The sequence below is a fragment of the Balaenoptera acutorostrata genome, chromosome 18 (assembly GCF_949987535.1).
Source record: "Balaenoptera acutorostrata chromosome 18, mBalAcu1.1, whole genome shotgun sequence".
Classification (NCBI taxonomy): Eukaryota; Metazoa; Chordata; class Mammalia; order Artiodactyla; family Balaenopteridae; genus Balaenoptera; species Balaenoptera acutorostrata.
In genome coordinates, this window is record NC_080081.1 from 11,793,884 (window position 1) to 11,806,762 (window position 12,879).

At 41.1% G+C, this 12,879-nt stretch overlaps 1 protein-coding gene across 15 annotated transcripts in view; it reads left to right on the forward strand.

The window, feature by feature from the left end:
• DOCK9 (dedicator of cytokinesis 9) overlaps positions 1-10,756 on the forward strand; it is a 283,640-nt gene extending 272,884 nt beyond the window's left edge. For all 15 annotated transcript variants that reach the window (XM_057532619.1, XM_057532606.1, XM_057532607.1 and 12 more), the window contains 4 exons: positions 2,517-2,707; positions 5,732-5,832; positions 5,968-6,106; positions 8,049-10,756. In XM_057532619.1, coding sequence (XP_057388602.1) covers positions 2,517-2,707; positions 5,732-5,832; positions 5,968-6,106; positions 8,049-8,171 — 554 coding nt within the window. In that variant the 3' untranslated portion in view covers positions 8,172-10,756. The remainder of the gene's footprint in view (positions 1-2,516; positions 2,708-5,731; positions 5,833-5,967; positions 6,107-8,048) is intronic.
• The last annotated feature ends 2,123 nt before the right edge of the window (positions 10,757-12,879 follow it).

Here is a 12,879-nt window from a genome sequence, read left to right on the forward strand (position 1 = left end):
CCTTGGAGTTGGTTTTTCTCTCTGAAATAATGGCGCTACCGCACTGTGGCACTCAAAAACACTGTGATAGCACTAATCACGTGTGTTTGGACATGGCTGTTAGCCTCATGAAACGTGTGTCCTGACAAGTGAGAATGCAGTGGCCCTCCCCTCTGTAAAGCGTGTCAGTCTGTCACATCCGAGTTCACCTCTGGCTGGAGGACCGTGTCCCGTCTCCCTGGCTGATAAACAGCAGCATCTAGTTCTTGTCATGTATCAAAGGAGCCTTCAGCCCGAAGAGGTCTTACCAGTCCCAGTGTTGCCGCTTAAAAACTGTGTCCAGGGCTTCCCTGGTGGCGCAGTGGTTGAGAATCTGCCTGCTAATGCAGGGGACACGGGTTCGAGCCCTGGTCTGGGAAGATCCCACATGCCACGGAGCATCTGGGCCCGTGAGCCACAATTGCTGAGCCTGCGCGTCTGGAGCCTGTGCCCCGCGACGGGAGGGGCCGCGATAGAGAAAGGCCCGCGCACCGCGATGAAGAGCGGTCCCCGCACCGCGATGAAGAGTGGCCCCCGCTTGCCGCAACTGGAGAAAGCCCTCGCACGAACCGAAGACCCAACACAGCCAAAAATAAATAAATAAATAAATAAATAAATAAATAAAATCAAGTAAAACTTTAAAAAAAAAAAAAAAAAAAAACTGTGTCCACACGGAACACAGAAGAAATAGTAGACACAGACCCTTGGCCTTAGATTGATAAAACATGTAGCGACTAGAACAGGCCTGTAAGTGTGTGCCAAACAAGGTTGCATCACGTTGAATGTCTTTTCCAGCCTTGTTCAGACTCTGGGTAGCCCGAGGGAACTCTGTATTTTGCAGGGAGCCGGGCTTTCTCATTTTGTGATCAGTCCTTTTTGAGTAAACCCTCCCCAGCAACTTAGTAAATAGTAAAGAATCCAAACATAACATTTCCATCTTACTTTAGCTTGTTAAAAAATAAAATAAGTTTTTAAGCATAAATCTACCTGTCTATTCATAAATACATATTAAATAAGAATATTATAGATTTTTACATATACCATATAAGCAATAAGGTAGAAATGTGAAACAGTACTGAATTGGAACCAGTTATTTTTGTTCTTTTTTTTTTTTTTATAAATTTATTTTATTTTATGTATTTATTTTTGGCTGCGTTGGGTCTTTGTTGCGGTACGCAGGCTTCTCATTGCGGTGGCTTCTCTTGTTGCAGAGCACGGGCTCCAGGTGCCCAGGCTCAGTAGTTGTGGCTCACAGGCTCTAGAGCGCAGGCTCAGTAGTTGTGGCACACAGGCTTAGTTGCTCCGCAGCATGTGGGATCTTCCCAGACCAGGGCTCGAACCCATGTCCCCTAAGTTGGTAGGCAGATTCTTAACCACTGTGCCTCCAGGAAAGCCTTTCTGTTCTTTTTTAAATGAACTCTTTGGTGTTGATGTGTTCAGGTGTCTTATTATAAGAAAGGAAAACAATATCGAGTGGTGCCTTTTTTGGTAAAAAAAAAAAGTGGGGGCTTCCCTGGTGGCGCAGTGGTTGAGAATCTGCCTGCTAATGCAGGGGACACGGGTTCGAGCCCTGGTCTGGGAAGATCCCATATGCCACGGAGCAGCTGGGCCCGTGAGCCACAACTACTGAGCCTGCGCGTCTGGAGCCTGTGCCCCGCAACGGGAGGGGCCGCGATAGTGAAAGGCCCGCGCACCGCGATGAAGAGCGGTCCCCGCACCGCGATGAAGAGTGGCCCCCACTTGCCGTAACCAGAGAAAGCCCTCGCACGAACCGAAGACCCAACAGAGCCAAATAAATAAATAAATAAATAAATAAATAAATAAATAAATAAATAAAGTAGCTATAAAATTAAAAAAAAAAAAGTGAGAAAAATTAAATATTTTTATTTAATGTTTTTGAATCATTTAAAAGTTTTTAAATATCTTTATTATTATGCAACTCAAAGAGTTTGTGAATTTCTGCTTCATAAAATACTTTGCTTGGAAATATATTCTCACGTTATTTTTCATTGATTTCTCTGGCTGTACAAACTTAAACATGTGATTCAAAGTTGTTCTATGGCTCAAGCATATTTCTGTGGAATTCTTTTCTGGACTTAATTTATTATATGATATCTCAAAACTGTTTATTTAGTCTTTTTTATGTTTGCAAAGCCATCTTATACCTACTAGCTCATTCAGCTCTCATAATTTCCAAGGAAGCAGTGCATTTATGGGCGAGAAAATTGAGCAGGGAATGATAGAGTGATTTCTTCAAAGACAAACTTCTCATATTAAAGTTAACAAGAACCCAACTCTCTTGACTTTATGTGATGCCTGTCATTAGACATGCACAACGATAAACGGGGACAGTATTCTCGTTCCACGAAATACTGGCACGTGACCTAAGCAAGCTCTGGGTTCCTTATCTGTAGAATGGGAGTAATGATCACTTCTACCTCAGTACTGGTGAAGCACGTGCAAACTGTGGACTCATTCTAGGCCATATTCCTCCACAGCCATACACTGCTTCCCTTACGTGAAGAAGCGGATCCCCGTCATGTACCAGCACCACACGGACCTGAACCCCATCGAGGTGGCCATTGACGAGATGAGTAAGAAGGTGGCCGAGCTCCGGCAGCTGTGCTCCTCGGCCGAAGTGGACATGATCAAACTGCAGCTCAAACTCCAGGGCAGTGTGAGCGTCCAGGTGAGCCGGGCGCCGGACCAAGCAAACCACAGGGCAACAGAGAACAGATCCTTAGACCTTGGGAAATTTTAGGTCGTTCACACCAGCAAGGTCCAGTGTAGATCCCTGGCTTTATCAGGTGATCCCCGTTACCTCCCTTCAATATTTGTGCAGTTTCTCCTGATACCAGAGGGGCGGTAGCCTTGGGGCTACAAGAGTGTCATTCTCACCAAGTTGTCTGCCAGGGGTAGGAGATGGCTCTCCATACAACCTGTTTTTTCAGTAATTTGAGGAATTCTGGGTGCTTGATTGGAAGCATAAAGACTCTTTTAAATATAAAGAAGTGTGGATAGCTATAGGTTTTCTTATAAAACTATTGTTTTCTGGTTTCTATGAAAATTGCACCTGAAAAAGTACATTAAGTTTCACTCTCTTAATGGTATCTTTTATTAACAAAATTATTCATTTTAATATAGCCCAGCTAATCAATTTTTCCTTTATTTGTGTGTCCTCTTTAAGAAATCTGTGTCAGAGATATTCTATGTTTTCTTTGTTTAGATTCATGTGTAGGTGTGCAATCTATCTGAATTGGTTTTTGTATGCAGTAGCATATAGGGGGTCAAGACATTTTTTTTCCTATAGCTGTTCAAGTGATGTGTACCATTTATGGACAAAGTCATCCTGGATCTAGGTGCTGATTACACAAATATGTTCAGTTTGTGAAAATTTATCAAGCTAAACACTTATGATAATATGCACCTTTATGTTTGTATAGTGCACTTCAATCATAGGGTTTTTTTTTCAGGTATTTTACTTATATGATTTCCTAAGAAGTTAGTAGATGTTAAATCACTCCCTCCAGGGACCAGCATGCTTCTTGCTTTATTGATGTTTTTAAATGTATATAAATAATTCTAGCATCTGCTTTATGTATATGTATATATTCCCATATCCAACTATTTTCTCTTTCTGGAAGGGTGTGTTTATGAAAGTTACATATAGATTGTAATACAATGGTTTCATTTCCTGAAGTCAGTTTTTGTCAACTTTTTATCAGATCCACGCTGAGCTGTTACCTAACATTTTTCTAAATGTCATTCACTGCAAAAGTATTCACAGATGCTTTCAACCTCTTCCCTTATGGCCCAAAAGACTAATGTGCCAAAATAAGTTATCAAGCGAATATGATAAATATTCCAGCCACACGACTGATTAGATAACGGGCCAGAGGCCAAAGTTTTCTGCAGCCTAAAACAAAACCTGACCTGGGAACATCCAGCCTCTATCTAAGGCCAGTGGAGGAGTGTGTGTGCCAGTAAGGGATGGGGCTGGACAGCTCCAGCCTTCTAAAGGGCAAACTGTGCCCTACCATTTGATAGTGACCTTGAGGGGTTTTTTTGTTTCGTTTTGTTTTTTTAATTTAATTTTATTTATTTACTTTTTATACAGCAGGTTCTTATTAGTTATCCATTTCATACATATTAGTGTATACATGTCAATCCCAATCTCCCAATTCATCCCACCACCACCCTTCGCCACTTTCCCCCCATGGTATCCATACGTTTGTTCTCTACATCTGTGTCTCCATTTCTGCCCTGCAAACTGGTTCATCTGTACCATTTTTCTAGATTCCACATATATGCGTTAATATACGATATTTGTTTTTCTCTTTCTGACTTCACTCCGTATGACAGTCTCTAGGAGTGACCTTAGAGTTTTATAAATGCCCGATCATCTTTAAAAGCAAAGAATTCCATGATGAAATGAGGAGATTAAGTTTATACACGTGCACCCTCCAGGGTAACAACAAAGCTGGAGTCAGGGGAAATGAACTTTATTGTTTTATTTGTGTGTTTCTTTAATTCTTCTACCAAGAGCCTCTGGGGTTGCTCTTGTACAGGACAGAGCCATCAGGTGGCTCTGTGATTCTGCACTCCACTCCGCGATCTTGTTGTGCTGGACTTTATGAAGTCTCATCAGCTTCCCTTCTGCATCTTCTTAAAACTGAACATATGTATCGTTTTGGATAATCCTTCATTTGGGTTACCTTTAGGTTGTTAACATAGCTCTCCACACATATCCAGTAATCATATCCAGTCATCACCAAGGGTTAGCTAGTTGTCCCTGTCTCAGAGGGCCCCACCTCTAATGTCTGTGCCCCCCCCTCCCCGCCTCTGGTGTGAATTCTCTCGGCTCAGTTACTGTGCAAGTCCTGTACACTGTGGACCAGGACCACGGCCCGTCCCCTTCCCCGACAGCCACAGACGAGACAGACAGCCCTCCCTACTTACCTTCCAAGTCCACCAGACCTCCCAGGAAAAATTATGCACTAATCACATGGTCAGGACCTTTCCCAAGATGTCTCAGGTGCCTGGAACTTTCTCCTTCCCATCCAGTGTGTCTAACCTTCTTTCAACACTCCCACGTTTCCTGACTTACCCAACCTCAGAGAACTCTTCTTGGTGAATTAAAGGAGACATGCAGGGCTCTGGTTCATTCATCCTGTTGCTAAATGCCCCAAATCTTTGTCTTTCCAGCCCAGCTGAATGGTTAGTTCATTTGAGGATAGCAGATCAGCTTGCCCATGCCTATCTACATAATTCCATGAGGTGAACAGTTGGTTTTTTAAAACTGGCTCATATGCTTAATTTTTCAATTTTCATTGCACTCACCAGATTGACCTCTTAGTTCAGTGTCATGTAGCACAAATACCAGTTGGAAGACTTGGGCTGTGATCTCAGGTGTTTTGCTTATTGGCTATTCGACCTTGAACGGGTCCTTAAGTTTTCCAAGCATTGGTTCTTCCTACATAAAATGAACCAGCATCACAAGTGCCCTAAGGATGGCTGAGATGATAAAATCAAATAGCTTATAACATCATGAGCTTTATTCATGGTTTCCTCTTTGGGGTCCTAAGTTCCTGGAGGGCAGAGGTCATGACTGACTTACTCAAGCAGCATTTTTAGCAAATGCCAACTGAAACTAAATTAATGATAATTGGTATTTTCTTCAAAACGTAATTTAAAATCTTTGTTCTTTATCCAGGTCAATGCTGGTCCACTAGCATATGCCCGAGCTTTCTTAGACGACACAAACACAAAAAGATACCCTGACAATAAAGTGAAGTTGCTTAAAGAAGTTTTCAGGTAAAGCACACGGGAAGTGTCTCCTTTTCTTCAAGTACTGATCGTTTCTGTGCTCACTCAAGAAAGAGATCCTATCAGTGGGACTCATCCTTTGTTCTGTACATGCCTTGATTTCCCTCTCCCACACCTTTCCAGGCAATTTGTGGAAGCTTGCGGTCAAGCCTTAGCGGTAAATGAACGGCTGATCAAAGAGGACCAGTTAGAGTATCAGGAGGAAATGAAGGCCAACTACAGGGAAATGACAAAAGAGCTTTCTGAAATCATGCATGAGCAGGTAGGTGCCACCCTGGAGTGCTTCTCATTTTTAGGGAGCACACATCAGTTGGGGTCTCAGGTGCCCCCAATGATGGCCTAAACCCTCCGACATCCTTCCGGAATTTTGCTATCTGAAGGACAGTGTAGCATGCTGCACTGCCGCTACTACCTAACCGTGGGTACTTGGGGAGCGGCTAACATTGTGCTCACCCGTCACTGTCTAATATGACCAGAGGAGACCAGCACCCTCTTCCTTTTTATCACTTAATCTAGCTCAAAAACACCTCACGTTAAAAAAAATACCAATACCGTTCCTGGAAGTTTCTTTATTCACCCAGTCCTTTGGAAGAACAGGGTTTACCAGCCTGGTTTAAGGAATTCTCTGTTGCAGTAAGTGTCTTTCACCATTTAAAAAGATAGGGTCGTTCAGTTTTTTACTGTTTACAGCTGACCTGGGTGCCCTCGTGGGTTCCTCAAGGCTACTTCTTTATTCCTTGTCATTGTGGGCAGCTTTCCTGATTGCACTGCTACCATCGTCTTCCTGTATGAATTCCTTTTGGTAGGATTACATATGTGGGCTCAGTAGTCATCAGGGGGGACAGCTGCCCAGGGAACTGAGTGAATCTTAAAGGCCACCTCCTCTTGCTTCCTGAGGGGTCTGTTCTCCACCAGCCACAATGACTTCTTCTGAGTCACGGACTCAGTCTTTGTGATTAGTGTTGGCACCTTGATAGCACATGACTGCTTCTGTCTGTTCCCTACGGTACTTTCATTCTCGCAAAATGGAAGCCAGGACCATTTGTGTCCGTTAACATACCATGTGATGATTTAGTGAGAAGGATCCTGTTGTAGGAAACTAACTAAAATGTCTAAGCTTTAACTTGCTTTTTTTTTCTCCTCCATGCTCACACATTCAGATGGGATGGTAATGTCATTTTTTAATTTTATTTCTCTGGATCTTGCTAACTGGCTCACATAAAGTTATTACTGAGTTTGGGCAACTGCAGACGTTGACATAATGACCATGCACGTGCAAAAAGAAGCCCTCTTCTGGGCATTTAGAAAAGTAGGAAAACAAAATTGAATAAACATGTGAATCATTAAGCAGAAAGAGAGGGTCTCATGGGAACAAGTTTTTGGAGAAAGCTCAAGGTCTTTTCCATGGGGCCTCCAGACAGGATGGAGAGCTTGATCAGTGGGTGCTAGCATTTGGCACTAGAAAAGATGAAAGTAGGAAGCAAATTGTGGGCTGAGAATATTAAAATAAACTCCCAGATTGTATGGACACAATGCCATGCCGTGCTCTAAACTACACCTTGAACTTTCCGTTATCTCAACAACTGTGAAGATTAAACTTTGAACCCTTGAGCGAAAAGAGTCATGACCTGGAGTAGACTTGCTTTCGGATTTTCCAGGGGAGCCTCTGAGTGTGTCTGTTCTTCTCAGTTTCCACCTGGCAATAGCTCAAGTCTTGCCCTTAGAATTCTTCCCTGCGTTACTGAGCGTGAAGGAGACCTGATCAGGGTCAGCGAAGCAGCCACTCTCTTGCTCCCAGGATAGAAATCTGTAAGACCCTAAGAGAAGGAGCTGGTAGAGAACACCCGATGCTCCAGACTCAATTAAAAAAGAGACTTTTCCAGGGGACAAGGCCAGGTCGTGTCCCCATCAAGCACGTGTAGGATAGGCCTCAAGGTGCCTTATAATCTGGTGAGGTTAGAAGACTCTCTACTCACTAACCTGGAAAGGAAACAAAACATGTTGTTCTTGACCTTCTCCTTAAAATCCTGATCTGAAAAACGTCATTTATGAGGTGAGCTAACACACTCCCTCTGCAAACCGCCAAAGCCAAGCTCTCTGAGGGCACCACCACTCACAGTAACAGTGGCCACTGGATGATAAATGTGAGAAGTGTCATTTGGAGCAGTTTACGCTTGGGTAACCTTGTGTTTCTGTGCCTCGAGATTTGCCCCCTGGAGGAGAAGACCAGCGTTTTGCCGAATTCCCTTCACATCTTCAACGCCATCAGTGGGACTCCAACGAGCACGCTGGTTCACGGCATGACCAGCTCGTCCTCCGTGGTGTGACGTCACCTCGTGGACCGCGTGTGGGGACTTGCTTTGTCATTTGCAAACTCAGGATGATCTCCAGAGCTAATCACTGGGCACGTGCAGGACACGGGAGACCGAGCACAGGGAACGGTCGAGGGGAGTGCGGGAGGAGGGAAATGAAGAGCCGTGTTATTTCGTTTCATGGCAGATTTTCTGGAGGAGTCCTAAGAGAGTGCACATATTTTTTTAAACCTTGCTGGCAATATTCAACATTTTCATTATGTCTTAACAGAGGTATGTGGTGGACACTCTTAAGCTGGAGTTAAATTTTATTCTTCCTTACAGAGTAGTATTAAAAATCAACGGCCTGGAGAAAACAAGTATTCTGGAATGTACATAGCACTGAAATCGAGGCTGGGGTAACCTTTTGCCTCTAGGCTAAGCTGGAAAATCTTGAAAATTTTTTTTTTTTTCCTGTGGCACATTCAGGTTGAATACAAGAACTATTTTTGTGACTAGTTTTTGATGACCTAAGGGAACCGACCATTGTAATTTTTGTACCAGTGAACCCGGAGGTTTAGTGCTTTTATACTCACTTACTTGCATTTAAAAAATATGAAAGCTTAAGAAACTATGTGAGCTTAGGACTAGTCAAGCAGTTTAGAACCAAAGGCCTGTATTAATAAACACAACTATGCTAAACATTTAAAGTAGTACAGTATACTGTTATGTACATAGAGTTTGTTAATACAGTCTTGGCATTGTGTACATACACGTATGACATTTCTACATTTTTAATACTCACATCAGCTTCCGCATAAAGTTTAATTGTGACAGATTTGTGTTGTTCTTAGTATATGCAATACACTTGACTTTACTGTTTTATTCTTGTACATAAAAAAAGTGCAATATGGAGATGTATACAGTCTTTGCTATGGTTAGGTTTATAAACTGTTTTAAAAATTTCATCCTTTTGCCAAAATGGTGGAGTATGTCATTGGTAAATCATAAACCCTGTGGTGAATAGTGGTGTAATGTAAAGCTTTCACCATGTTATATTTTCTTTTCAGACATTAATTTAGTAATTTTATATTTGGGAAAAATAAAGGTTTTTAATTTTATTTAACTAGAATCTCTGCCCTGCTGTAATTAAACATTCTGTACCACAGCTGTATTAAAAATAACATTGCTGATTTTCCGGTAGTGAGTATTGGGTATTTATTGTCTGACAGTCCTAAGAGGGGCAGGATATTGAAATATTTGGGGGTAAAATAATGTGGTAAATGAAATTTGCTTTAAAATACCTAAGGGGGAAAAAAAGAGGGTAGGTAGATGACAAATGTTGGTGATTGTGGAAGCTGGGGCTGGGTACATGGGAATCATTGTACCCGTTTCTCTGCCTTTGTGTAAGTTTCCATGGTACAGATTTCAAGAGGCAGGGCTAGGGACCAGATCTTCCAGAGGATGTGGATAAATGCTTTGTTACACTGCAGTCTGGCTCTGAAGTCTACTGGTTGTTCCCAAGTATACATAGACACGTTAATACTTCTGTCGTTTCCTCTTCAACTGTACCAAGGTCTCCATCTTTATCATCTCCCTGCTTGCTTTGAAGGTGAGTACTCTGGGATGAGGTGGTCATTTATCCCAGCAGTGCATCAGTGGCCAGGTGTGCACACACTCCCTGTGCCCTACATCATCATAAACGCTGAAGCCGAGTCAAGTGATGCCTCAGACTGCAGGTGCTGGTCTGCAGTCTGCCTGTGGTGTGCCCAGGGACCCAGCAGAGGAGCCACTCAGCCCCAGAGTTCCAGTGATGGAAGCAAGAGGAGTCTTTCACAAGAGATAAAATAGCTGGTTTTCCTACTTGAAGGGTTTTGGAGGCTGTCTTTTTTCATAACCAGTTGAGGAAGGAAATCATGATGCTGTGTACATCCTGAGCACCCAGATGCCAAGGATCTTTTGGTGTCTTTGGAACATTCTCTATCAGTGGGCAAGGCTGTATTTTACAGATGGCGACAAGGTCATGAAGAAGAGATGTGAGGAGTTACGACAACTCACCAGGCTGCAGCCCATTCATTAGTGGATCCAGACTTAGGGCTTGAGAAGATTCTCTGTGATTGCCCTGAGTCTCTGACGTGTCAGCCCCGTGTAATAAACCTTGACTGTCCCTAACACCAGCAGGGATAGGTATAAGAGTTTGTCTCCCTTGTTGCTGAGCTGGATTTCCTGGTCACAAATGCCTCATTTAGAAGCCATAAAATGCAAGTCATTGTGCAGTAAGATAAATACATCTAGAAGGAGATAACTTGCTACCTTGTGGTTAAACTTGGAAAGTAGTTTGTACAGATTTCATGTCAGATAAGATTCAGCTTGGAAGGTGACCAGCCCTCACTAATTACAACAGTGGAGAAAGGAACCATCTCTAAGATGAAGACATCTATTGACCCTGCACTGAAACACATTCACATCAATTAAAAACCTCATTTAGTTTAGGCATAAAATTTTAATTTTGGTATAAAGTTACACATTAAAGTAGTAGTTTATTGGGGAAAATTGTGTTTTTTAACATTAAGAAATCTTTATTGCTAGTTTTCAATAAATTTTTAAATGTTTTCCATAGATCTTATTTATTCTTTTTTTTATTGAGGTAAAATATACATAACATGAAATTTACCATTTTAATCATTTTTAAGTGTACAGTTCAGTGGCATTAAGTACATTCTTATTGTTGTGCAACCATCACCACCATTTATCTACAGAACTTTTTCATATTCCCAAACAAAAACTGTACTCATTAAACAAGAACTCCCTATTCCCCGTTTGGGAAAATTCTTTGAAGTAACTTCGGAATTAAAACACTATTTAGTACTTTATCAGGGATATTTGCCACCTGGGAACTAACTAACTCTAGGTAGTATACATAAATAAAGTCAGCCCCTTGCATGGAGAAAGCTGTTGAGAGTAGGGATATGAAATTAAAAGGTGACTTATGTAATAATCATTGGGATTTACATAACCATATGTCAGAGTTACTCAGTGTAGAAACTCCGTTTAAAAACATTTCGATTTCCATCAACAGGGGATTGTTTGCATAAACTATTGTACATCTACACAGTGACTCCACTGTGTAGCTCTAAAAAGGGATTAATATCTCTGTTTACTGCAATGGAGTGATCTTCAAGATACCATATGTACAAAACACAAGACAGAGAAAAGTGCAAATAGTGTGCTACCCTTTATTTAAGAAAGGAAGGATAAGTAAGCAGAGATAATTGTGTTTTTTTAGATGGAAGGGAAAAATCAAAAAAGAAAAGTTTTAAGTTATTACCTATATGGGGAGAGAGGGAATAATACATAGGGGACAGAGTTAGAAGATTAACCTGTTCAAATATAATTTGCTTCATAGATTTGGCTCTAGAACCATGTGAATATTTACAAAATTATTAAAATAAATTTTTGATTCCTAAGAATTGAAAGCAAAATGAAATAAATCAACATAATAACCACATATACAGTTGGTGACACAAATACATAGGAATTATTTCAAATGACTTTAAAGTACAGGAATTTCACTTTGCATCTCTAGTGACATGTACCCTAAGGACAAAAATAGTAGCAACAAATAAATGATTGGTTAATAAACAAAAAACATTGTCAATAATTGTTTTGTGGAAGTGGTGTTTTGTTTTTGTGAGATTATATTGTCATTCTGAGACTGTTGTGTGTTTACTGCTGGAGAAAGTAAATGAGTGATTATATGGATATCATTAGGAACCAAGTTTTTGGCATGGGAGGAAAAAAAGTTACATCTATAAGACAAAAATAGGTTAAATTAAAACTCTTTAGTTCTGAATTTGATATGGAGATACGAATTTGAACTCATCATATATTTATCTTAAATACACACTTATTTCCTCACTTGGTTAACTGAAAAGACTTAAAAACAATGACCAAGCCAGTAGCTAATGAGCACCTCTGAGTGCCCAAATTGTGGTCTTTAAATACCTTTCTGACCAAAACTATCCAGCCTCCATGGAGAATGGCTGATTCTAGATTTAGGGCAGAAAATGTCCAAGGTGAGTCTGGAGCGTCTTCTCATACCTGACTTCCATGGGACTGGCAAAGACACCACAGACCCTGTCAAAAGAATTTAAAGAAGCTCCTTCTAGGTAGATATGGGATGAACATAAACAAGAATAATAATAGCAGTGGGTTAAAATTATATAATTAAGTTCATGATGATACTAGAAAAATAAAGACTAGCAACTATTGAAGGAGCTAATATTACCAAGAAAGACAAAGAGGTGATACATGCCTCATGATAGAAGTACACCACCATCTATGACGGAGTCTTGCCCAAAACTGTAACCTGAATCTGATCAAGTCTGTAAATCTATCCACCAATTCCCTGGGAAATACAGGACACAGAGGAACATGTTAAATGACACCACGGGGAATGCAATCAGCAAAATCCAATTCTGTGGGAAGCTCTGTAGTGATTTCTTCAGTAAATTTCAAGAAAAAGGAAATGGAGAGGGCACTTATATGTTAAAAGAAATTCAAGGTTCTCTTGTTACGGTATATCTACTATGTAAAGTAGATAAACTTTTCCCTATCCCTTCCACTAAATACAACTAAAAACCCTGGACATTATACATTAAAAAACAAACAAACATAAGAAGACTCTGAAAGGTGAAGTGAAGGAAACAGACCAGCCAGCAACATTGGGACCCAAAGAATGATA